Source organism: Schistocerca gregaria, chromosome 5 (assembly GCF_023897955.1).
Source record: "Schistocerca gregaria isolate iqSchGreg1 chromosome 5, iqSchGreg1.2, whole genome shotgun sequence".
NCBI classification, from domain to species: Eukaryota; Metazoa; Arthropoda; class Insecta; order Orthoptera; family Acrididae; genus Schistocerca; species Schistocerca gregaria.
Window position 1 is genome coordinate 76,452,244 of NC_064924.1, and position 27,820 is coordinate 76,480,063.

Sequence of the window (27,820 nt, forward strand, 5' to 3'; positions counted from 1 at the left end):
TTTTTCTAGGTCGAGAGATCCGATAACGGTGTCTTTATTTAAGTTCTGCTTCCGTTATCAAGAGCATAGTTAGGATTGCTTGTCTGGTGCCTTTATCCTACCTAAAGCCAGATCGATCGTCGCCCATGAGGTGGCCGAGCTGCATACTGCGGACGTTTTGTGATAGTATACCATACGTCATCCAACTGAAATAATTTGTGGGAACATAAACAGAGGGATAGGGGGATATCAGAAATGTGAAGTCTCCTGAGACTGACCAGGGAGCCACTATACACGACGACACGTACACAGGAGTTTATACAGTAATACCCAATCCACTATCGAGTGCATGGCAGAGGGTACCAGCCAGCGCTGTGGAGATGTTTGTACGTACTTTGAAATTTCATCGGGAGAAGCGGAACGTAATTAGAAACTTGGGTTTCGTGTCGCTGGGCGTAGACTTCTTTGCTCATCTGTAAACATTGCGAGCTGGCCCGCGCCGTGGCGCGCCGCTGCTGCGACGTGTTGCGAATCTCGGAGCAGTAGCCTGCCTGCATAGGGAAACGGTTATCTCGGCGATGACTCCAGCGCTACAGCATGTGGTGGAGTCTTCTGCCACTGCCCTGCACTGTCATTGGTTCTTGAGTCGCAGCGGTGCCAGTGGTCTTCAACGATCGCGCTAACAGTTTAAGCTAGGTGGCTCCCTGGAAGTTCTTGTACGTCACGCATCCCACGCAACCCCCTGCACCAGCGAACTTCTCACAAAGTCATATCGCACCAGTTAATTGAATTTATAGCCGCCCTCTGAAGCCTAGAATAACTTCCACGGTACACCTTGCGAAACGTGAGCAGGTAAGTCCCACTGTGGCTTTCCTCTCATATGAACCAACGCCTTTATCAACGCACTCTTCATATCGTTGACTTCTCCAACACAGCTTTTAAGTGGAGCGTATATGCGTGTTGTTCTGAAAAAATAAATTTGCCATTTTATCGAAAGCAGAGGCTCTCTGGAAAAATTATTTTACGTTTAATGGTTTTCACTTATGACGTGTGTCATTTTCACATTTGAGTAGCCTTTTCTCAGAGACATACTATACATCCTTCTCTGGTTTCATATAGTGAATAACGTTCAATTCAGTCATTAAATGTCACATTTTCGATTCTTCCCATGTATCTCTCGATTTACATGTGAATTACATTCGACTGAGAATACAAGTAAAGCACTACATGGGAAATTGCCCTAAAGTCACTATTTTATCTGAATATTCCACACACACACACACACACACACACACACACACACACACACACGTATACACGCACACACACACTGGTGATGACCCTGAGCCAGGCTCTGAGCACTATGCTACTTAACTTCTGAGGTCATCAGTCGTCTAGACCTTAGAACTAATTAAACCTAACTAACCTAAGGACATCACACACATCCATGCTCGAGGCAGGATTCGAACCTGCGACCGTAGTGGTCGCTCGGTTCCAGACTGTAGCGCCTAGAACCGCACGGCCACTCCAGCCGGCTCACTGGTCATACCGGACTCGAGAGTCCATTATCGCAGCAACGTATTTTCGCCATCCATCCCTGTCTTGGGCTATCTCCTGCCATTCACCTTCAATACCTAGGCTCCTCAAATCAGCCGTCACATTGTCCTCCCATCTACGCCTTGGTCTCCCCACAGGACGTTTTTCCTCTAAGTGCCCCCACCAGTACTCTGCGCGCTACCCTGCCCTCAACCATTCGAGCTACGTGACCCGTCCATCGCAGCCTACGTGATCTAATAAGACTGATTTTCTCAGAGCTTGAATAGAGTTCGTGAACCTCTACGTTATGCAGTTTTCTCCACTCTCCGCCAATGTCATCCCTTTTTTCTCTGAAAATTTCCCTCAGAATTTCGTTTTCAAATACTCGAAACGGCTTTTAATTTTCCACAGTGAGAGACCAAGTGTCACACCCATACAGCATAATTGGTGAAATAATAGTTTTGTATATTCTAATCTTTAAATTCCTAGGCAATATCCGTGATGAAAGTAATCTATTCAGTGAGAAGCAGCACGCATTTCCCGCCAGTAATCTCTTCTTCAGTTCGATCTCATTTCTTGAAGTGATGTCTACGTCTAGATACTTAAATGTGTTCACTTTTTCAAACTGCATTTCTCCAACTCTTAACATTCCTGATCTACATTCCATATACAGCATCATTTCGAATGCAATTATATCCTATTGCCCTAAAGTTACTATTTTTCCTAAATATTCTGCACACAGCAGTAAATGGGGACAAAGTGCAGTAAACGTTCCTGCGAGAACAAGTAGAGGAAACGGTCGTATAATCATACGACCAGAAATGCGGCCCAGGGAAGGTGGATATAAAGATCTTCCACAGTGACTCAACGTCAGTACTACCAGATGGCCCGCCTGCATGGCTGGCCGCTGTGGCCGAGCGGTTCTAGGCGCTGCTGCTGTCGCAGGTTCGACTCCTGCCTCGGGGATGTAAGTATGTGATGCCCTTAGGTTAGTGTAAGTAGTTCTAATTCTAGGGGACTGATGACCTCAGATGTTAAGTCCTACAGTACTTGGAGCCATTTGAACCGCCTGCATGGTGTAAGTCAGGGGACCGTGTGGAACATTCTCCACGGCAATGCCACTGCGGGTATTACTTTAGAAAGCGTACTGGCCTTATTACTCACCGTCACTGCGACAGTTTTGTCGCTCGTTTGTTGGACAGGCCATCACTTCGGTGGAATTTCGTTCATCCGTCCTAATCGCAGATGAGGCTGCCTTTACGATGGTCGGTATCGTCAACCTTCACAACGCCTACCCGTGGCCTACGGAGAATCCCCACGGTATGGTGGCAGCGATGCATTACCACCGGTTCATCCTCTGTGCCGGCCGAAGTGGCCGTGCGGTTCTAGGCGCAGCAGTCTGGAACCGCGAGACCGCTACGTTCGCAGGTTCGAATCCTGCCTCGGGCATGGCTTTGTGTGATGTTCTTAGGTTAGTTAGGTTTAACTAGTTCTAAGTTCTAGGCGACTAATGACCTCAGAAGTTGAGTCCCATAGTGCTCAGAGGCATCGGAACCATTTTTCATCCTCTGTGTGTGAGAGCGAAATACCGGCGACCACGTCGCGGCACCAGTCATCTTTCCACAACGTCTCATAAGCGAGGCACATCTCCACTTGCTGCTGATGACCCTGGTTCCACTACTGGAAGACGTGCCTTTGCAGGTACAAAGGTTGACGTGGTTACAATAGGACGGTGCTCCAACTCACTGCCCTCTTAATTGTGAAGTTAAAATAACAGTACAAGTAGAAAAGTCCCACTAGCCTCGTGTCTCCTATGATTGCTTTCAGTCATTGAAACCCGCACTCTCAAATACCTTCTACCTCCACCTTTACATGGGTGTACATCCCTTGGAAAGCATTTCCGGCCTTGTGACCATGTAATCTCTTCTACTCCTTTCCTCTCAGAGACCCTTTCCTGCAGTTTGTCCGCATAAAACAAAATCGCCATGTATATTGGTGTTTTGGCTACAACTCTGTTTTCAATGCAGACAATCATATTTTTCACTGAGTATGAAAACGTGATTTTGGTTACAAGGTCAAGGCTAAAAACACGTGTATATAAATAAACGGAGGCCATCAGACGGAAAGGAAGAAGGCAAACTAAGCAGAAAAAGACGAAGGCGGTAAAGAAAAACTGTGGATAGGGTATATTTCAGAGGGTAAGTTTAAACTTAATTTGAATTTCTGTCTATTTTTCGGTAGATGATTTTTTGCCATTAACATAGTTTCCAGCCAGAGGTACCACTTCCCAAAATCTGTCAGATTTGAACTAAACTTTGATGTCAGCTTCACGTTGCTGCTACCTACGCGTGTCATCCACCAAACCAATTTCGTAATCTTTTTGACTCGTGACATTTAAAGCTAAAAAAACTCTTAAACAGTTGCTTCTAAAATTATAAAATTAGAATTACTTGAAGCATAATAATTTTGTTTAATTGTATCGATCCTAGATTTTTTCATCCTTTGCCTGTTAAGACTTTTTCAGAGGGAATAAATACACTAATACAAATATAACAGTGACACAAGCAACATGGAGAAGCTATTAACTTGGTAACACTGTAAAAATTGTTGACAGAATTATTGCTATTAATAATATTATTACGTGTGTAGTATTTGAGCAGAATTCTGCTGAAAATTTGTAAAAAATTTTATGAGGAAGTGAATATTAAATGTTTCAGTATAATTACATTCAGTTCTCCAGTATATGAACTCTTACCGAACAAAATGTATTCTGTTTATCAGGCGATATTTCGGCAAGGGGATTCCCAGGACGGCGGATCTGGTGACGAACACGAACCTGATGCTGGTGAACAGCCACTTCAGCATCAACCACGCGCGGCCCTTCCTCCCCAACGTAGTGGAAGTCGGCGGAATGCACATCCCCAGCAAACCTAAGAAACTGCCCGATGTAAGTGCTTGCTCAAAGGTCTGTTGTCAGATAACACTATCCATTTTTCTTATTTATGCCACTACTGAGATTGTTTCCTCTAAGTTAAGGAAAAAACTTCAATGCATAAATTAATTTGTGTTTAAGAGACCTAAGCAAAATAATGTAGTCACCTAAGATCGCATTTGAAAGCTAGAGTTACTACAGACAAGAGTTGAAAGTGGTTTTGCGGATGGACGGAAAATCAATAAACAGAACACTAAAAAAATGGTCTGAAGCACTTTTGGTAAACTATGTGGGAATTTCAAAAGTAAGCTACCAGTGTACCCGATAAGAAAACTTAACAACCACTGTTTTGAATTGTGGCAGAGTGACACGAACATCTAATGTGACGTCTGTAGAATCACGTGAAAAACATACAGGATCAACGTGAATACGTGTAGCTGAAGAACGTAATACTGGAAGAAGTAATACATGAGGTGTGTAAGAGCCGGCCTCAGTGGCCGAGCGGTTCTAGGCGCTTCAGTCTAGAACCGCGCGACCGCTACGGTCGCAGGTTCGAATCCTGTCTCGGGCATGGATGTGTGTGATGTCCTTAGGTTAGTTAGATTTAAGTAGTTCTACGTTCTAGGGGACTGATGACCTCAGATGTTGAGTCCCATAGTGCTTAGAGCCATTTGAACCATTTTTTGTGTGTCAGAGAAGGTAATCCGTAAGTGCGAGAATGAATGTTTTCAAGGAAAGATAAGTGAATCAAATACATAGTCGAGGTACGGAGAACTGCACCAAGGTCTAATCTCACGCTCTGGCCGATGATCTGACAAGATTACTGAGGTGGAATTAGGCCAGATAGAGCTGTTAAACAAATAATAAAAAGTAAACACAAACAGATAAATCTCTACGCCGGTTTTCACCTAAAACAGTCGTTATCGCAGCGGTCATGAAAACAGCGCCCGACTGATCTGTACTACCACAAAAAGCCAAGATGTAATTTAACGTTGTTACCAAAAATTTCGAAAAGTTAGTTACCAACTTACTTCAAATTTTTACACGTCATTCTAACATACGTTCGGACGAGCAGCAACTATACTTTTTTTAATGTATTTTACAAGAAGACCTCGAAAAGTTCGTGAACCATTTACTCCAAATTTTTACACGATATTCTAATAAATGATCTGACGGATACAAACTACACGTTTATATACATAAAGGAAGTCGTAGCTTAACGTCGTTACCAAAATCTCACAAAATTCGCGATCCATTTACTTCAATTTTTACACGATAATCTAATAAACGTTCGGACAGACATTCTCACAGATTCAGCAGCTGGAAAGGTCTCCGCTCTACCCCCTTATGTTAATGATTTACCCATTTTTTGCAACTGACTTGATGTCCGGGGGGAGGGAATGGGGTGGGTAGGAGATGGGGCAGGAGGAGAAGATCGACAAAGAGAGGGAGGAACTGGAGGAAAGCAGCCGTGCTACTAAAATGAATCAGGTGGAAAACTAAGGCTTAAATTCTCTGAAGGGCTTTATGGAATGAACGAGAGCGATCAACAGAATAAAGTTCTGTATCTATGACCTGTAGACTTAAAAGTCTTAAGCATGTGGTTCAAAGAAGACCTTTGCATGAGGAATAAATAGAAGGAAGTTCGAATTGAACAGAGCTCAATTTGCCGAGAACTTCAGGAGATCCGACGAGAACACCAGCTCAAAAGAGAGAGAAAAACAGAAGATAGCCAGGAAGGTAAAGAATTTTGATAGTCTGTGCAGCGAAGAGGACATCTGAACAAGAACTGCTGCGAAAAAATTGCATCATCTTCATCACCAGAATAACTTGTGGTTTAGTTCGGGAAACTCCTGCTAAGTACTCTTGCGATCACGAGCTATCGCTATGGACAATCACCTGTGTAACTGAGCTAAAACAAAATCTCACTTATGTGATCTGAGGCTTTCCCGGCGTATATGCTGTTTGAAGGAGTCTCGGGTGTCCAGCCGGATACGATATTCGAATGCCCACGATATATCGGCGAATAATTCGTGCGGTGGAAGATCGATGCAAAGAACACCAACTCTACACCCGCCTAGGTCAACCAAGCCAATCTACCCTAGCAGAACATTGCATAAACACTGGACACACAGCGAATTATGACGAGACAAAAGTACTGGTCTCCACGAAGAACTACATCTACATGGATACTCTGCAAATCACATTTAAGTGCCTGGCAGAGGGTTCATCGAACCACCTTCACAATTCTCTATTATTCATATCTCGTATAGCGCGCGGGAAGAATGAACACCTATATCTTTCCGTACGAGCTCTTATTTTGTCTTGGTGATCGTTTCTCCCTATTTAAATCGGTGTCAACAAAATATTTTCGAATTCGGAGGTGAAAGTTGGTGATTAGAATTTCGTGACAAGATTTCATCGCAACGAAAAACGCCTTTCTCTTAATGATGTCCATCCCAAATCCTGTATCATTTCTGTGACACACGCTTCCATATTTCACGCCAATACAATACGTGTTGCCTTCCTTTGAACTTTTTCGATGTACTCAGTCAGTCCTACCTGGTAAGGATCCCACACCGCGCATTCTAAATGAGGACGGACAGTCGTAGTATAAGCGGTCTACTTAGTATGTCTGTTACATTTTCTAAGTGTCCTCCTAACAAAACGCAGTCTTTGGTTAGCCTTCCCCACTACATTTTCTGTCTGTTCATTCCAATTTAAATTGTTCGTAATTGTAATACCTAGGTATTTAGTTGAATTTACGGCTTTTAGATTAGACTGATTTATCGTGTAACCGAAGTTTAACGCGTTCCTTTTAGCGCTCATGTGAATGACCTCACACTTTTCGTTATTTAAGGTCAACTTGCACTTTTTGCACCATTCCGATATTTCTTCTAATTCGTTTTGCAGTTTGTTTTAATCTTCTCATGACTTTATTAGTCGATAAACGACAGCGTCATCTGCAAACAACCGAAGACGGGTGGTCATATTACCTCCCAAATCGTTTATATAGATAAGGAACGGCAAAGGGCCTATAACCTTGGGGAACGCCAGAAATAACTTCTGTTTTACTCGATGACTTTCCGTCAATTACAACGAACTGTGACCTCTCTGACAGGAAATCACATATCCAGTCACATAGCTGAGACGATATTCCTTAAGCACGCAGTTTCACTACGAGCTGCTTGTGTGGCACAGTGTCAAAACTACCAGGCGATAGAAATTCGCGTAACAGACAACTTCGTCAAAAGGAACACTTGTTACCAACTCAGTAATGTCTGGAAACAAATACTAAGCTCTGTCAAGGAGCAACGGTCGAAGCGCACAAGAGATGATTCCGCCACGGCCGCCGAAGAGATACTGTGCCCCCTCCCTCCACCCCCCCCCCCCCCCTCCGCCTTCCCCACCACAAGACACGCAGCGCCGTCGGCGCACGGAATCGCAACTGAAGCCGCAGAGAGCGGACAGACCATTGCTTCAGAACCACCTGATGATGGCGGAACGGTTATGCGCCGAAATATATTGAGTATTCGACGATAGTGTCGGGCTGGACTCCCGAGAACCCGTCAAACAAAATCTCTCTTCTCTGTGCCGTTCAGTGTGTCTCCAGTAGTGAAAGAGACATCCGGCTTGTGTATGCTCTTCAGGCTGTCAAACTGAAAAACGCAAGTTGTGACTAATGCTCAATGCTCTGAACAACCTGATCGTTCTCGCTCCTGGCTATCAAGAGAAGTGGAGTACATGGTGCATTCTCGATAGCCTATATTGTAAAATCCGCAGATCTGGACTTAATCTCTTAGGATTTCCAGCCACCTCTACCAACTGCAGCTGCCAGCTCTTTATCGTGTTCTGCACCGAGGAAGATCCGTTTCAAGCAGTTAGAGTTGCAGTTGAGGTTGCCCGCTTTAGGTCACCCGGGCGTGTTTTAAGCAATCTGCTTGTAAAAAGTATTGTCACCGTGGCTTCAGTAATCATTTCAGACTGCGAATGAGTGCTTACTGTACCTCTACGGTGAGGAGCAGTGTCGGCAAGTGCAGTTGCCGGCCGAATAGCCGTATTCCTTAGGGACGTCACTCAAAAGCTTTAAGACCTGATTACAGCAGACCAAAGGAGAAGGATGGTACACAGCAATGGAAGAACACGGTGTCTCTACCTTTCATTATTAAGGTTACAGATCGAATCGCAAAATTCTGCTTAAACATAAAGTGAAACCGGTATTCAAACCTACCAGAAAAATAGGACAAGTACTTCGTTCTGTTAAAGATAGAAGGCCACCATTATCATCTAGCGGTGTGTATAAAATTTCGTGTACTTGTGGCAAGGTCTATATTAGTACTACAAAAAGAAGTGTGAATACGAGGGTAAAGGAGCATAAAAGTCTTTGCCGACTGGGTAAAATAGATAAATCGGCCGTTGCGGAACATGCACTTCAGTCAGGTGACCATGTAGTTAAGTTTCCTGAAACTACAGTTTTAAGTGCTACCACGAACTATTATCCACGACTGTATAGGGAGTCTACTGAAATATATAAACATGAAGGTAATTTTAATAGAAAAGAAGAGGCCTTGAAATTAAGCGAGATATGGACAGTGGCATTACAGAATCGATAAGTGATTTTTATCTATGACGGACTATTATCGATAGTTACATTTTATCTTTGACTAGTTTTCTCTCTGCTACTATGTGCAAGCTATACCACGTCAACTTTCCTCGGTATTCAGGCCGCTATCCGACGCCCGACTCGTCAGTCGGCAGGACTCAGCAGGACTAGCCATACCTCTGAAGATGTCCAACGTAGTATTAGACGAAACGTTAAGAATTGAAGAATTCCATGAACCACTGCCATATAACACGGAAGAATTATCAGCAACAGTACCGGAGGAGAGATACTCTGACAGACAAAGAAACTGAAAATGTAACAAAATCAGTCGGTATAGATTGGAACAAAGAGCAAGGAGTTACCTTCAGCGACGGAAATAGCAGAGGAGGAATGAACATACACATCGGCAAACATAGCGATATGACAGCGGCAAGGAAGTTTTGCAGATACTCCCAGCGAAGCGCCGTGGGCAGACTATTTGAAACATTCTGTACACCCTTTTCGTCTTCTCGCTACTAATAGGCACTTTGCTTGGTGGACCGTACAGACGTATACTGTGTGAGGCAAGAGTACTGGAGTTGTCTCCCCACCCCCACCCAACTCGCTTTCCGGCCTCACCCGGCCAGGTAACCAGTTCGCCATGCGGGGTAACAGACGGCATTCTTTGTGCAGGATATGAAGCGGTTCTTGGACGGGGCCCCGGAAGACGTGGGCGCCGTGCTGTTTACGTTCGGGTCGCTGGTGCGGACGGAGACGATGCCGCTGCAGAAACTGGTGGCCTTCGTAGCGGCATTCAGACAGCTGGCCCCGCAGCGCTTCATATGGAAGGTGGACGCGTCTGCCCTCGCCGAACTGGGGCTCACCGTCCCCGACAACGTTTACACGGCCAACTGGGTGCCGCAGTTCGACGTGCTCAGTGAGTACTACAGTCTAGTTTTCACACTATGCTGAGAACTGCAGCATAGTGTGTGAATAGGCTGTTTAGGTTTTTATGTTGGTAACGCCATGTAGCGCTCTATATGAAAATCACTGACCGTGCTGTGTGCAGTCTGTGGCTGGTTTCCATTGTTGGAATATTTCCTATTGTAGTGTTGGGCAGTTGGCTGTTAACGGCGCGTCGTGTTGCGCAGTTGGAGGTGAGCCGCCAGCATTGGTGGATGTGGAGAGAGATGGAGGAGTTTTGAGAGCGAATGATCTGCACGTGTGTCCATCAGAGACAGTAAATTTGTAGGATTGGATGTCATGAACTGATATATAATGACTTTTGAACATTATTAAGGTAAATACATTGTTTGTTCTCTATCAAAATCTTTCATTTGCTAACTATGCCTAACAGTAGTTAGTCCCTTCAGTAGTTTGAATCTTATTTAGCTGGCAGTAGTTCGAGGAACGAAGATTTTTGTGAGGTATGCGATTCATGAAAGGTGTAGGTTATTGTTAGTCAGGGTCATTCTTTTGTAGGGATTATTAAAAGTCAGATTGCGTTGCGCTAAAAATATTCTGTGTCAGTTTAAGCACAATCATTCATAAATATTTCAAAGGAGACGTTTCATATATCGACACTCAGCCGAGAATACCTCACTCGAATCTTCTGATTTTTTCTTGTAGTATGTGTAATTAGTGTAGCAATTATTTAATGCTACCTCGTAATTATAGAGATCGTTTCCTTTATAGTTGTAGTTTTTCATTGTTGTACAGTAAAACAGTTGTGGCACGCATGTAGATTTGCACCAAGTATTTCGCAGCTGCGGTTGCAATTAACTAGTTATTATTTTCAGTGCTACGTTAATGTGTTATCTTATTTTGCTCTTCAAATTGAGGTTTCCGTGTTATCGTGTGAAATATTGTGACAATAATGGCGTGTGAAAAACGTAACACTAAACTAAAAACACAATATTTTTAGCGCAACGCAATCTGACTTTCAAAAATCCCTACAAAAGAATAGCCCTGACTAACAATAACCTATACCTTTCATGAATCACTTACCTAACACTGATGGACACACGTCCAGATCATCCGCTCTCAAAACTCCGCCATCTCTCTCGCCACATCCACCACTGCTGGCGGCTCACCTCCAACGGCGCAACGCTACGCGCTGTTAACAGCCAACTGCCCAACACTACAATAGCAAATTCCAACAATACAAACCAGCCACAGACTGCACACAGCACAATCAGTGATTTTCATATAGAACGCTACATGGCGTTACCAACATAAAAACCTAAACAGCCTACTTACAAGTGTACAGTTAATAACGCTTTGAGTACTTTCCTATCACACTAGAAACCACTTTTGAATAGTGCTGAACGTAACATATCGCGTGCGGTGGGACGTGTCGCTCTATCACTGTCCTTTAAGCAATCAGTCCACCTACCTGGATAGGCTTCAAGTCATCTGCCCCTTCACTCAGCGATGGTAGATACTGGTTTAGCCGACAAAAGCAGCGGTTATTAAAACTCCACTTGATACCTACCACACAAAGACTACATAACTCCAGTCCATGTGGCAGTAGCTCAAAGTTAGTTTAACTGTTGAGCGTTCGGTATTCGCGAGAGTCCTTTATAAAACTGTCAAAAGTTCCCTTGTTAGTTGATTTATTGTCTTTAAAACAAAGAAAACGGCTATCAAGTCCCGACAGCAGTTATGAAATGATACTGGTTGTCTCTGTTCTGGGTTCACAAGCAAAAGCAGTGCGAAGATATTTCAAACGTTCTAAAGAGACAGTGACCCAGGACTACTTGCGAGTTACCACAGTCAGTCGTTCGGTAGTCTTCTTGCACAGAAGTGCTCGCCATAACGTCTCGTTACCTGCGCGAAACCCGCCACGGCGGAGTTGACGTACAACTTGAAACGTTCACACCCGAAATGTCCCAAAATAAATCACTCACAAAGCTCAAACTTTCTCAAAATACTTAACACTAGTTTCTCTTCGACTGCGACACGAGAACGGATCAAACGTGGAAATTGCTTCATTCTGGTACAAATCTGATCAGCGTCACTTAACGTAGGTGTTTACCAGAAGACGTCTCCAGACCGACTATATCTCGAGTCATAGATCTGAGACACCAAGACCTACTCAAACGCGCGAGAAATGCTGTTCTATTGGCCAGTATGTTAGGCACCCAATCAAATCGTCTCGACTGCGTCTATACTCGCGGTATTTCTAAAGTAAACACATAAGATTATCACATGCAATTTAGACTAGAAATCTCTTAATTCCGGAACTAGATAAAATTTAATGAAAGGAAAATACACTTCGTTTCCACAAAATAAATTACTAACAAATTTAATACTCAACGCCCCCTCGTGCTGCCCTTTACAAAATTAAGCTCACTCGGACATATATCCCAAATTCCCCTACTACACAACAACCTTCTCACGCTTGCATTTACATAGTTTTCAATAAAATATCACATTCTCACTTTACGTGTGTCCCCCAATCCCCTCAGTCTCTCCAAAACACTCACACAACAAAACGCAATGAAATAATAATTTTTCAATGTACTTTTAATTACGTCAGAAATCTATGGCAATGAAACCAAAGAAAATTCCAGTAAAGTAGATTAAACTCGGTTTCACAATGCCAGCACGTTTTTTTTTTTAGGTAAAAATCTGTGTCTCCTAAAGTACTGAAGTTATTGAATTGAAATTTTAGCAGTATGGTTGTATTATTCATAGAATTTTGTACAGTGGTATGAAAAAAAATCGATTAATATTTAATAGTACTTCTTAAGATTCATTGACAGTATGTGTAACGTACTGCATGTGGTATTAAGTAAGTGCACCGCTCGTCTGGCCTAGTATCCAATGTCTCTCTGCCTGGCTCCACTGCAACGTGACAACTCGTAATAATTTGCTACGTTACACACGCTCATATGCACCAAATCAGAGCTTGACGAAATTTATACTGTCACGTATACTTACTTTGTCTGCTAAATTTATTGACCACCGGGGCCTCATAATTGCATGTTAGCTACTTCATGATTCACGTGTGATTTCAGAACTCGACCCATGCAAAAATATTTTCGGTATTTTAAAAAATTACTTCTCTCGAAGAAACCTCCTTTATCAACATCAGGATGGACATTCTTAGATACTTGCCCGTGTCACTGTAATCCTCTCAGAGACAGCAAGGAGCTTAGAAGAGCGGCTGAACGGAATGAGTGCCGTTTCGAAAAATGTTATAAGATGAACATCAGCAAACGCCAAACGAAGTGAATGTAATGTTGTCGAACGAGATATCTTGGCGCTGAGTCAAGTTGCTACGGAAACGAGACACTGCAAGTGCTTGGGCAACAAGTAACTGATTATGGCCGAAGTACACAGGACATAACATGCGGGCTGGCAATAACAAGAAAAAATTTTTTTTTAAACAGGAATTTTTTTCATGTGATGCTTATCTGTCGATATATTTCTACTTGTTCCAAGTTAACACGAACACAACGTAGCTCTTGGAGTGCAAATTACCCAGATTATCCTCGTCTTCATCCGGTATTACAGAATGAGCACTTAGCTATTTCTAACAAGCAATATACATAATTTAAAAACTTTTTCTCCCTGACAACCCCGTATCCCCACAAAATAATGAAAGGAGAGAGATTTATTGCATAATACATTTTCAACGTTCATGCAGTAAAAAAGATCAGGCATGATGTTTTACTTTATCATTGCATTACTATTCACTGTAAGGCGCCTTGCCCCCCCACCAAGTCTCGGAGGTTCGAGTTCACCCTGGGGTATGGGTGTGTATGATGTCGTTAGCGTAACTTAGCTTAAGTTAGATTACGTAGTGTGGAAGCCTATGGACCGATGACCTTACCAGTTTGGTCCCATAGGAATTTACCACAAATTTCCAATTTTACTATTCACAACATAAAAAATGGTTCAAATGGCTGTGGGCACTATTGGACTTAACATCTGTGGTCATCAGTCCCCTAGAACTTAGAACTACTTAAACCTAACTAACCTAAGGACATCACACACATCCATGCCCGAGGCAGGATTCGAACCTGCGACCGCATCAGTCGCGCGGTTCCGGACTGAAGCGGCTAGAACCACTCGGCCACTAAGGACGGCTTCACAACATATCGCCGGCAGCGGTGGTCTCGCGGTTCTAGGCGCGCAATCCGGAACCGTGCGATTGCTACGGTCGCAGGTTCGAATCCTGCCTTGGGCATGGATGTGTGTGATGTCTTTAGGTTAGTTAGGTTTAAGTAGTTCTAAGTTCTAGGGGACTAATGACCACAGCAGTTGAGTCCCATAGTGCTCAGAACCATTTGAACCACAACATATCTTGCAGACAATAGCCATAAACACCATTGAACCTACCAGTAAAATTATATCACTATACGACATATAATTCAAGAGATACTACGTCGTAAAATTTAATCGCGCCAAGAACTACCTTTAGTGAAAACCTATCGCAAGTTACTCAGATTATACTCAGTCAGTGTTTGATAATGAGGACACTGTTTTCCACACGGGAGTTCTGTTCTGTGAAGAATCTGGGCTGCGTGCGCGGATAAGGCGGCGGCTGGGAATAGAGGTTGCTGCTACTAGTAGTATGGGCGAACGGTTTGCTTGACAGCGGTCAGTGTGTGCAGTATACCTCAGCCAGTGGCAACCGCTGCCGTCAACAAGCTGTGGCCGTGCGGCATGGTTTCCCGGATCTAGCTACTCATGGTACACGATCAGAGATCAGTTCTAATGGCTCTGAGCACTATGGGTCTCAACTGCTGTGGTCATCAGTCCCCTAGAACTTAGAACTACTTAAACCTAACTAACCTAAGGACATTACACACATCCATGCCCGAGGCAGGATTCGAATCTGCGACCGTAGCAGTAGCACGGTTCCGGATTGCGCGCTTAGAACCGCGAGACCACCGCGGCCGGCAGAGATCAGTTCCTGCACGACCTCTGATAAGGAGTGTGTCCTTTATAGGGCACAAACAAGCTACGCGTGATAAAAGGCTCTGACATCACGCGTTACGCCCAGTCTGCACGCTGACGGCCAGGGTAGCTTCCACAGGCATCTCAACCACGAGAATCCAACTACCTGTATGGTATTCACGTCGGCTATCTTATCACGGAAAACGTATTTTCGCTCGCCTGGACGATCAAAGACCAGTCCTTCTTCACGTCCTTCAGGTCACCACAAGTTGCGGGCGTTCATCTCCCACGGCGGCCTCATGGGGACGCTGGAGGCGGTGCACTGCGGAGTGCCGGTGCTCGGGATCCCGCTGTTCGCCGACCAGAAGCTCAACGTGCCCAACATGGTGCGCCACGGCGTCGCCATGCAGTTCGAGCTGGACTACGTTAACACCGACCTGCTCGTCTACGCGCTGCGGAGGATCACCGCGCCCGGTTCCAAGTGAGATCATTTTTCTCTAACACAGTGGGTTTCCTTCGCCCGGGATAGCAATTACTGTTTCTCTCCTTTCTTGAAATTGCTATTGTCTGTTTATACCTACAACCACGTTCCACCCAACTTTCTTGCACGTTAACCTGTTAAGGACTCGCGGGGCTTTGCTGATACGCAGAACGTGAAACCTCGATATGTCTTTACGCTGCTTCTCGGCAGCTCTCGTAGGAAGCAATACTCGCAAATTCGCCGTAGTCTGTGGGTTCGTCCACCACTGCTGGCGGCTCACCTCCAACTGCGCAACGCCACGCGTTGTTAGCATCCAGCTGCCGCTTCCCATCACTACAATGGCAGACAACAATGCAAACCAGCCACAGACTGCACACGGCACAACCAGTGATTTTCATACACAGCGCTACGTGGCGGCGGCGTTACCAATAAATAAACCTAAACAGCCTACTTACAGACTGTGTCATTAAACAAATATCTTAACAGTATTTAATCATTCCATTGTAAGTTATTTCCTTTGGATTGTAAAGATGACAAGCAATACTCGCAAAGTCGCCGTAGTCTCTGGGTAATGCTGTTGTTCAGTGCTGTATCTAGTTCGTAAGTGTTTTCTGCCAGGACAGTCTCTCCGATAACAGAGTCAACAAATTTAGAATAGATCTGACTGACGTAGCTATAAATTCATAAATCACCTCAACATTTCTGACGAAATTGCCCATGAAAAAGTGGATGACCATGAATTAATGAAGTCTTGAATGCATTCACATGAAATATCACAGGAGGATTACCGATTAAGCAAACTTTTATCACATACATTATGAAACAGAGGGAACTGCGTGTAGTGAACGTCCAAGACAGGAAGAAGAGAAACAGGGATGGACAGTTGAATGCAAGAGTAGGGAGCGAAGCATTATACAGCTCAACTTGGGGTTGAAGCTCTTTTCTCCCGTGTTTGCTTTAACAATATGAACACATCTGGTATTTCCCAACTAACATGCCAGTACTGCAAAGCAGTTTGTATAGGTTTATATAGGGCAGACAAGCAGAAACGTTAGTACCAGATACACAGAAGACCATTAAAAAGTAACAGCTCTCATTCCACATTGGCTGAACACCTCATGGACATGAAACATAACCCAACAAACATCAATACGGATTTGAAAATTCTCAAATGCAGTAACAGGCCCCCACAAAAACTAATTGAAGAAAATTATCAGATCAAAAAGCCATAGTGGTAGGTCAACAAATGATAAATGAATACACAGCTCTCTGCAATAGAACTCTATTCTCTGCCCTCAAGGAATTGTTAGACAAGACCAACCAATAGAGCTCTCACCCCACCCCCCCTCCACCCACACACACGCACTCACCATCCTACCCCCACCTCCACACAAACACACACAAAATAAAAATAAAATAAATCCTTAAACCTACTGTCACTCTCTCTCTCTCTCTCTCTCTCTCTCTCTCTCTCTCTCTCTCCCTTTTTACACTCACACACACACACACACGAAGGCAAAAAAAAATCACAAACACCTTTGAAAGATTCAGAACAGCCGCCAGGAACACCTTCAACTGTTGCACTGTCAGCCATCTTGTTTTTACACCTTAAATTGTTCCACTGCCCGCCACAATTGTTTTTACAGCTGGTAAAGCTGTGAAACAATTACAGTGACAGTGATACTGACAACTCAATATATAGTGTTTGACAGTGATGAAGTGATTAAAAGGAAAATGTAAGTGAAACATTATGTAAATAGACACACACAGAATTAAATAATTTCATACATAGAAATAACAAGTTTTCAAATCGTAATTTTGGCATAAACAATTTGTCTACTTTAAGGTATTTTGCTAAAGGCCGACCCTATACAAAAACATACTATACAGCTCTATTGCTCCTGAAGATGTTGTACATAAAAATGAAAATGGTGACCAAGACTAAGATTTTCTTCCGTGTAACTACGCGCACATGACCAACAAATTATTTAGGAAAGAGGGTATAAACAGCTATATTTCGATATTTGGAGCTATAACAAACTGTATTTCTGTTTGTAAGAAGTGTGTAAATCTCATTCATCATAGCGTGAATCTAGTGATCCAGATACCGAATCCGACCGTCATGTGGATTATTGCCTAAGGCATGAGTAATGGTATATGAAAGGTACCTGCTTAAAGGTGAAAAAATAAAGTTCCTGTATAAGCAAAGACTAACAGCACCCATAACACACACACACACACATACAAATCAAATTAAAGTGAACAACAATCTAGTTTGTATTAAAAATGTAATCTGTATAAATGCATATACAAAATTAGAAAAATGTTATACGCGGTAGGAATGGGTTACGTGTCCGGAATTAATAAAACAGATGGGATATTATAGAAAAAACTCTTTCGAATACGGTTTTTTACAAGTCTAGTCTCTAGCCACAACTTTTTACTGTTTTACGTCACAAGCGTTATATTATAGCCGACAGGTACCACACATTCCATTTCACTAACGACCTGACTCAGTCCCTCGACACTTGTGGCAACAAGTGGTACATCATCAGCAAACCATATCATACCGATTTTCTGTCTGTGACAAACAACTCCAACATCAATTTGGTCATTTGCTTCCCTCATCGCCTTTACTATACAGGTTGTCTGTTTTAACTTGAGACAACGAAACATCTCGAAAACGAGGTCTCGTACGAAAAACATTTTCTAGTTGAAAAGTTATTATTTGTAAAGCACACGTCTGTCTGTGTCACAACTAACCATCTCCTACCCACACCTCCTGGGTGGGCGGGGGTCAGTGTTGCGTTTTCAAACAGGAACCCTCCATTTTTATTGCATGCTTTTATTTTCCCCCCAAAAATATGAACGATTTACTCAAATCTTTGTGTCAAATTCGTGGAAGATGCTGCTGGAATCGATAAATTTCAAGTGTGCCTGTGTTCCCAAGCAAGAACCGACTCATTCGATTGTACATTTGTTATGCGATGTAAATGTAAACTTTTGTATTCTAGCTGTTGACATTTATGTTAGAAATTTACTGTAATGTTGTACATTTGACTGTACAGTACAATATAATTAGTAGTTTCACTGTCTAGATGGAAACTACGTTTAGCGTGTTCTAGGAACAACGACGTGGAAATTATAGTTCTCTCTTCCCGTCGGGGTGCTTGATATTGGTGAATTCGGTTGAGCCTCGCATTGGGGTGCTTGATATCGGTGAGTATCCATAGCAGGTGCACCCACCACTATCACTTCATGGACATTTCACGTTATTACAATGCTTGTGGTTTATGCAGCGTCGGTAGCCGCGTCGAGAGTTGTGGCGGTTGAGTGGAAACATACACCGAAATCAGTCACCCTGATGGTGAGATGCAAGGGCGGCCACTATAATCAATTATTCTGATGATTTGGGGACTCAACACAATCAGACCTATAGGGAACAGAAAAGTGCCTTATCATACAAGTTGCTTATATGCCAGAAATGTCAAAGTCTAGCTTTGTTATTTGTACTGTACACTGAGATTTGCAACCCCGCATGCTCGATGATACTTCCAGAAAGCTGACTGGACGAAGTTTTCAACGGAACTGGATGACACCATTCGCTGGATACCTCCATCACATAAGAATCATCAACGCTTCGTTAGTGTAGTAACAGCAACAGCTAAAAAGTGTATGCCAAGAGGTTACAGAAAAGAATATGTTCCGGATGGAATGATGAATGTGAAACACTGTACCAACACTTCCAGCGAAGTTTCCGGCGGAATTGGCCGTGCGGTTCTAGGCGCTACAGTCTGTAACCGAGTGACCACTACGGTCGCAGGTTCGAATCCTGCCTCGGGCATGGATGTGTGTGATGTCCTTAGGTTGTTAGGTTTAATTAGATCTAAGCTCTAGGCGACTGATGACCTCAGAATTTAAGTCGCACAGTACTCAGAGTCATTTGAACCATTTTTGAACTTCGGATTTTTTTTCTAAATCTGTCATCTACCATTTCTTCAGTGCCGCTGGTCCTTTCATAATCTATTTACAATATTTCGTCGTCTTCTTTTATAGAAGATTCATGTGACTACTTAAGTCATTTTTTATGTCTATTGTGATATGGTTCACTCTCAGTTTTTAATATGTCACGACACATGAATTTTTCGCCATAAGGTCGTTCTGCACCAGATGTGTTCCTCGGATGGGTCTCTCCTAGAATGGAGAACCATCCGTATTTGCGGTTGTAATAGGAGGAGACAATGGTGATAGTGCGAGTTTGAGAGTGGAATAAGCGAGGATAAGCTAATAGTTCGAGCGACTGAGCGCGAAATGGAAAGAGAAGTCTTGTTCGTTTCCTGGTCACTAGTCATAACCTGAAACTTCCTGGCAGATTAAAACTGTGTGCCCGACCGGGACTCGAACTCGGGACCTTTGCCTTTCGCGGGCAAGTGCTCTACCATCTTTTTTTTTTGTCCAACGCCTTAACCACTTTTTTTGTTTTTATTTTTATTTTTTATTTTTATTTTTTTGATTGACTCGAACTCGGGACCTTTGCCTTTTTTTAAAAAAAATTTTATTTTTTATTTTTTGTTTTTTTTACCTATCTAACCTAAAAACAAAAACAAAGATAGTGCCACCGCCACTTTCATCCTACAGTTAACTAGGACGGCCGTTCGCCACCACTTTAGATTTTGCGAACGAAACAAAAATTAAATATGCCTCTGAACTTTTAATATAAAAAAATAATAAAAGGAGAAAGGAAAGGGTATAATACGTTATTATATTTGATTTGTTGTTCATTTTGTTCTTAGTTTGTTCTTGTGTATTTATTAGGATTCTAAACGCAGGTCTCCTGCCCACTTTTTTTTAATCTTTTTTATTTATTTATATAGGTATCAATGTGCGAACAGCCATAGTTAATCAAGCCTGGAAAACTAAAACAGAATGTAGACACCATCGAAGATATTAAACGTAAATAACATGAAAAAGAAAGCTACCACGTCGTAGTTAGGCTTCCCATTGACTGCGCCCACTGATAAAGATTGTTCAATATATGCTCGTTTGCAGTTTGTTCTGACCTCATCTGCCACTGCCTGGAACATTCCAGCTGCACGGGGGGCTGTGAAAGGCGCTCCATAGGTAGTGTGCGAAGCATTGTCGATATCTGGTATGCCCGGAAATAGCATGATGTCTTTCTTGCAAATAGAGCCAGAAGTCAAGGAAATTCTTGTGTCCGTCACGACAGAGGTAATGGACCGCATGTTCACGTATCCAGGTGACGGAGTTGGTTCGAGTCTTGGGGTAAAATGTCTCATCCGGAAACAATAACGTGCGTGCAGATATATGCTCCGGCCTAACTCGCAAGACATAAGCCAGCATCTGCCGCACAAGGTGCCAAACCGGTTCCGCCTCTCCGCAGCTGAGGCGGTGCTCGTCAGAATCTACTGTGTTACAACCCACACAATTAGGAGATTCTGCCATGTGGATATTGTAGAGACGTTCTTGCGTCACCGGCTTCCCATTAACGACTACGTACCATTGGGAAACAACGTCGGAATCAAGCATGGCATCGTGTACAGTCTTCCACACAACGCGCCACCGTACGTCAGGATATTTTAGTTCGACCACATTTAGGGGGTGGCGTTGCATCATGTCGTGATAAATACGTCGAGTTGTGGCCATTTGTGGTGTCGTGAGCGCTACACTGCAATAACTTTGTTCTAAATAGAAACGTCCTATATAAAAGAGGGGCGCTGGGATGTCCTGTAGTGGCACCGGCGCTCTTAGTGAAGTAGGTCGTAGCGCCGTCAGAAGCAGACTCGTGAGGCTCGTAGGACAACGGCGCAGCAGACATAAATGTGAGCTAACATAGAGGGCAATGGCCCTATCATGGACGTTGACTAGGCCGAGACCACCTTTTTCCTTGGGGAGAGTAAGAGATACGTATCTGATCTTCAGTAACATACCAGCAGTGACGAAGTATCCCAGCGCTGCCATAATGCTACGAGCCAAGGGTTTCGGGATGGGTAGCGTTTGGGCGACATGCGGTATGCGGGACGCAAGGTATACATTGGCGTATCATAATACGCCCGCTGAACGATGTTGAGGGATCGCAAGCGCTGATTTGCAATTCCGGCCCTAATTTGGTGAAGAAGGCGTCGATAATTGAGCGTCGTCGCGCGTCGCATGTCGTTCATGAGATCTAAGCCCAAGCAGCGGAGAGTATCACTGAAGTGTAAGGGGGCAATGTGTTCCTGCGGTAGCCCAATCCCGATGCTCAAGGCGACAGATTTGTCAACGTTGATTTGGCTACCAGAAGCTGTACCGTAGGTTGCAATCCAGTCCAACGTCGCGGCCATATCGTCAGCTCCTCGTATGACGATCATCAAATCATCCGCATATGCGGTGCAGCGATAGATGGAGCCGCCGAACTGTATCCCAGTGAGCCTGTCTCGGAGACCACACAACAAGGGTTCTAAGGCCAATGCAAATAACAATGTTGATAATGGACATCCCTGTCGTACTGATCGGCGGATCGGCATGGGTGCCGTCAGTCTTCCATTAACAAGAACTCGAGAAGTAGCCCCATGCAGAAGGCGTGTCAACACTGTGATAAAGGGGTCGGGATATTCCATGCGCCGTAGAACGGCAGTGAGGAAAGTGTGGCCCACACGGTCAAAAGCCTGGCTAAAGTCGATAGACGCCAGGGCTGCCGGCAAACGTCTCACCCGTGCAAGGGAGATGAGATCTCTGTAACGACATAACGCAGTTCTGATGTTGTTGGGTCCCCCCAAGGACATCTGATCGCTGGACAGGACGTGCAATAGTGTGCCCCGAAGACGTTCTGATAGCAGCCTCGAAAAGATCTTGAAGTCGCTGTTCAATAACGTTAAGGGGCGATAATCGCGGACATGATTCCGACCCTTCGGCTTATGGATGGGGAAAATCAGTCCTTCCAAGAACGGTGCAGGCAGCGGTATACCCGGGGACAACAATTCCTGACAAATTTCAACCCAACACGGTACCAACAGTTGTTTAAATGCTCGATAGAACTCTAATGGTAATCCATCGATTCCTGGTGATTTATGGGGAGCACCTTTACCAATGGCGTCGAGCACTTCCTCTTCTGTCACTTCTCCCAGTAAAGTCGGTACCATGTCTGGTGGAACTGTACCGTGGACATGTGCTGAAACGGAGTCTACCGTCGCCATATCAGGGAGCACTGCTGAATAAAGTTGAGCGTAATGCCCATAGAAGGCTTCTGCTATATCTGCTTGTTCTGCCACGTGTCGTCCGTCGTCCGTTATCATGTCGGTTACCAGTGCCCTACGGCGCCCCCTGCGTTCTAGGAGCACGTGGTGCATAGATGGCCTTTCTGATTGTATCATGTCTGGAGCACGCGACCGTATAACAGCACCTTGTAAATGATGGCGTGCTAAGGAGATGAGTTGCGCTTTCGCGCGGTTGACTATGATCTGCCGGTCAGGTGAGGGCTCCATAGCAAGACATTCCCGTAGGACGGTGTAATAAAAGTTTTCCGTGCTCCTCCTCCATGCCGCCGCTTCTCGGCCGTAAACCATGAAGGTGCGCCTAAGAGCAGGCTTGGCACATTCAATCCACCAACTGAGGGCCGATCGGTAACGACCACGACGCTGTAAGGACGCGTTCCACGACTCTTCGATAGCACGTTTACATGCCGGCTCGTCCAGATGGGCGGCGTTCAGTTTCCAGGGGGGCCTACTGCGCCACACACGTGCAGCTGGGAGGGCAATGGTGCAAATATAGGCTGTGTGGTCGGTGAATGCAGAGGGCCAGAGCTCTGCTCTTCTCGTCGCCGTCGAAAGGGTGCTTGTGACGTAAATCCTGTCTAACCGACTTGATGAATGACTTGTATAGTGGGTGTATCCAGGAGCTGGGCCATGGATATGGCGCCACGTGTCAATCAGGTGGAGGTCACGCACTAGCATTTCCAACTCCGCACACGGGACGTGATGTGGCTGCTGATCAGACGGAGATAATGTACAGTTAAAATCTCCTCCGATCACCATATCGTCTAAGCGGCCCATAAATAGACGTGTGATATCTTCCGAAAAGAAGCGGGCCCGATCTCTCCGTCTCCCTGATCCTGAAGGGGCATAGACATTGATGAGTCGTACACCGTTGACAGTTACTGCCATGGCTCTTGCACTTGGTAAGTACAGTACGTCCGTAGCCTCCAAACCGTCCCGTAGCAGAACAGCCACACCACAATCGGTAGAAGAGGCGTGAGAGATGTGGGCGGTATATCCGTAGAAGTCAGGGAAACTAGCGACACATACTTCCTGTAAGAGGGCCACGTCGACGTCCGCCGCATCAAGCATGCGTTGTAGCATTGTCAGTTTGTGTGGTGCCCTTATCGCGTTGATATTGATTGTGGCTAGGCGAAAGGTGTGCTGCCTAGCCTCTTCACCTAGGGTAGACCCCATGGCAATCAAAGCTAACCGCAAGAGATGCCGGACCTACCAAATTCGTTACAAATTATGCGTCTTTTACGATAGGAGTGGCATCTCCGCTGTCACCCGTGCCCTCTTTAGGAAGTTCCTCAACATCGTCCGACCACAGTGGCTGCAACACGATGCTGTGTAGCTGATCGGCACCTAAATCTCCCGCACGTACGTCGTCTTTGTTAGAGGTAGACGGAGCGCCATCCATCGACGCGACCTGCTGAATCCGTGGTGCAAGAAGTAACTTGGCACTCGTGGTATGGGCAAGTGAACCGTCTACACCACTTAGATTCTCAGCAGGCGCAGCATCCATGCCGTCTGAGGAGATGTCACCGTCTTGACCGGCCGTGTGTAGGAGGCAATCGTCTGAAGGGGTCCGCCGACGTCGCTTCCGTCGTCGAGGCGAACGTTGCTTGCGAACGTGGACATCCGTATCCGAATGTGGGAGGCAATCCAGCGTCGTATCACCTTCCGCTAGGAAAGCCGCGGTCGGGACAATGTTCGCGTCCACGTCCATCGCGTTCTGGATGTTACGTTGCGTCTGGAGTCCGTGGGACTGTTGCTGCTGTTGTTGCTGTGGAGGGGGCGACATATGGGTTGGCATCGGGGGTCCTTCCTCTTCCTCCCTTGGTACTTCTGGCGTCGATGGGTGTGTCTGATCGCCCGTTTTGTCCTCAACTATGGTGCGCATCGTCGTCTGAGCGTACGTGAGGGGCAGGATTGTCGTCCCCGTCGGGGAAACGGAGTCTCCCACTGGTATCTGCGTAATTCGACGTTGTAAGCAGCTCGATCGAACATGGCCTTCCTGCCCACATCCGGAACAGGTACGCGGCTGACCGTCGTACATGATGATTGCACGACAGCCACCGATGTTCAAATAGGACGGCACATGTTTCTTGAGCTCAATTTTAATTTGGCGCACACCATTGTAGACCTTATACGTCGAGAAAGTTTACCACTTTTCTGCAACGTGGTTGATAACATTGCCGTACGGTCGGAAGGCGGCCTTGACAACTTCCTCTGGGACCTCGAAGGGGAGCTCAAAAACCCTTACAGTCCTTAGGCCCATGCCTGCATGATCCACCGTCACTGCACCGATATGCCCGTCAGAATGTTTGAATCTGAGAGAGTTCGAGTATTTAGACACCACTGTCGCGCAGACCTCTGCACTGGTCATTTTAACATAAACCACGCTCGCCGTTATAGAAAAATGTATTCCGACGACAGTCGCCGGATCTAAACGTAGATCGTCTCGTATGAACTGTTCTATTTCATAGGCTCGAGGACGCGCGTGATCTGGTTGGAAGGTAATTTTGATCGTATCGTGGCGCCATGTGTGTGCCATAGTCGCACCGAACTTGAAACTAATACAACTCGCGCCGCGAGAAGGTAAACACAAGCAAGCGCTCACGGTCGCGCACGGCGGGGCGCAGCGGACGTCCTCGCCCCACCGCAGCCGAAAGCAGAATGACCATGTGAGCTACCGAAGCACGACTCACGCCCAGCCCTCACAGCTTTACTTCTGCCAGTATCTCGTCTCGTACCTTCGAAACTTTAAAGAAGCTCTCCGGCGAACCTTGCAGAACTAGCATTCCTGAAAGAAAGTATATTGCGGAGACATGGCTTAGCCACAGCCTGGGGGGATGTTTCCACAATGAGATTTTCACTCTGCGCCGGAGTGTTAGCTGATATGAAACTTCCTGGCAGATTAAAACTGTGGGCCCGACCCAAACTCGAACTCGGGACGTTAGCCTTTCGCGGGCAAGTGCCCGGTAGAGGTCCTGAATTCGAGTCTCGGTCGGGCACACAGTTATAATCTTCCAGGAAGTTTCACATCAGCCCACACTCCGCTGCAGAGTGAAAATCTCATTCTAGTCACAACCTGTTCGTCACATCGAAAAATGGTTCAAATGGCTCTGAGCAATTTGGGACTCAACATCTGAGGTCATCAGTCCCCTAGACTAAGAACTACTTAAGCCTAAAATACAACATTTTTGGATGTGTAAATAATCTTCACGGGTGTACCTACGGCTCTGTGCGGTGGCAAACCCGTGAAGACTATTTACAACACATCCGCCGGGAAAGCTTGAAGGGTATGTCTTTGGTGGGAGAGTTGTGGGATATTTCAGCTGTTCACTTTGCCGTTTGCGCTCGGGCCGTCGGAGGGAATCATCCTGTTGCATGATAACGGCCGCCCCCCGCCCCCCTCCTCCCCCACTGCCAATTGGCTGAAAGCTGCGCTTCAGCGATCTGGATGGGCAACATTACAACATCCTTCGTACAGACCTGATCTTTCACCACGTTATTTCCACATCTTTGGCGACCTGGAGAAAGATGTATGTGGACGTCGGTTTCAGTCGGATGAGGAAGTGCAATAATGGGTGCAGTTGTGGATCCACCAGCGGCCGATCGCGTTCTCCGGAAAGGGAATTGATCGTCTCTTCTGCCACTGGGACATTTGTCTTAACGCGTTTGGGTGCCACTCATACAGTACATTGCTAAATAACTTAAACATTTTATTCCATTTCACATCATCAAAAGCAAATATCTTACCTTGTTTTCTTTTTCTTTCTAAATCTGTTACCTACCATTTCTTCAGGGCCGCTGGTCGTTTCATAATCTTTGTTTTCTTTCATAGAAGATTCATGCGTCTACTTAAGTCAATATTTATGTCTGTTATGTGGTTCAATCTCAATTTTTAATATACGTTGACAAATGAATTTTTTGCCATACGGGAGTTCTGCACCAGAAGTATTCTTCGGATGGGCCTCTTCCAGAATGGAGAACCACCCGTGTTTTCGGTTATAATAGGAGGAGATATTGGCGATAGTGCGAGTTTGAGAGTGGAATAGGCGCGAATAGGACAATAGTTCGAGCGACTGAGCGCGAAATGGAAAGAGAAGTCTGGTTCGTTTCCTGGTCACTAGCCATAACCTGTTCGTCACATCAAAGTGCAGCATTTTGTCAGCATGCTGGAATATATCCAATAATGAATAAGAAAATAGGAATGCGGGTGAGCTACTACGAAAAGGATAATGATCTCATTATCATAGCCGAAATAGAAAAGAAGCCAACAACCGCTACAGTACGGCAAGTTTATATTCTAACTAGCTGCGCAAATGATGAAGAGACTGAAATAATGTTTGATGAGATAAAAGAAATTATTCAGAGAATTAAGGGAAAGGACAGTTTAATCGTGATGGGGGACTGGAATTCGATAGTAGGAAAAGGAAGAGAAGGAAAAATAGTAGGTGAATATGAACTGGGAGAAAGGGAAGAAAGAGGAAGCTGCCTGGTAGAATTTTGCTCAGTGTATAATTAAATCGTAGCCAATACTTGGTTTAACAATCATGAAAGGAGGATGTATACATGGAAGAGACCTGAACACACCGCATGGTTTCAGATTGATTATACAAGGTGGTCCATTGATCGTGATCGGGCCAAATATCTCACGAAATAAGCGTCAAACGAAAAAATTACAAAGAACGAAACTTGTATAGTTTGAAGGGGCAAACCAGATGGCGCTATGGTTGGCCCGTCAGATAGCGCAGCCAAACGTCAAACGGATATCAATTGCGTTTTTTTAATAGGAACTCCCATTTTTATTACATATTCGTGTAGTACGTAAAGAAATATGAATGCTTTAGGTTGGACTTTTTTCGCTTTGTGATAGATGGCGCTGTAATAGTCACAAACATATGGCTCACAATTTTTGACGAACATTTGGTAACAGGTAGGTTTTTTAAATTAAAATACAGAACGTAGGTACGTATGAACATTTTATTTCGGTTGTGCCAGTGTGACATATGTACTACTGTGAACGTATCATTTCTGAGAACGCATGCTGTTACAGCGTGATTACCTGTGAATAACACATTAATGCAATAAATGCTCAAAATGATGTCCGTCAACGTGAATGCATTTGGCAATACGTG

At 44.8% G+C, this 27,820-nt stretch overlaps 2 protein-coding genes across 3 annotated transcripts in view; one reads left to right on the plus strand and one right to left on the minus strand.

Moving 5' to 3' along the window:
- Nucleotides 1-27,820, minus strand: part of LOC126272930 (lachesin-like) — a 2,822,604-nt gene that overhangs the window by 834,764 nt on the left and 1,960,020 nt on the right. The gene's annotated exons all lie outside the window — the stretch shown is intronic.
- LOC126272928 (UDP-glucosyltransferase 2-like) overlaps nucleotides 1-27,820 on the plus strand; it is a 57,734-nt gene that overhangs the window by 25,638 nt on the left and 4,276 nt on the right. For both annotated transcript variants that reach the window (XM_049976222.1, XM_049976223.1), the window contains exons 4-6: nucleotides 4,297-4,462; nucleotides 9,723-9,966; nucleotides 15,198-15,420. In XM_049976222.1, coding sequence (XP_049832179.1) covers nucleotides 4,297-4,462; nucleotides 9,723-9,966; nucleotides 15,198-15,420 — 633 coding nt within the window. The remainder of the gene's footprint in view (nucleotides 1-4,296; nucleotides 4,463-9,722; nucleotides 9,967-15,197; nucleotides 15,421-27,820) is intronic.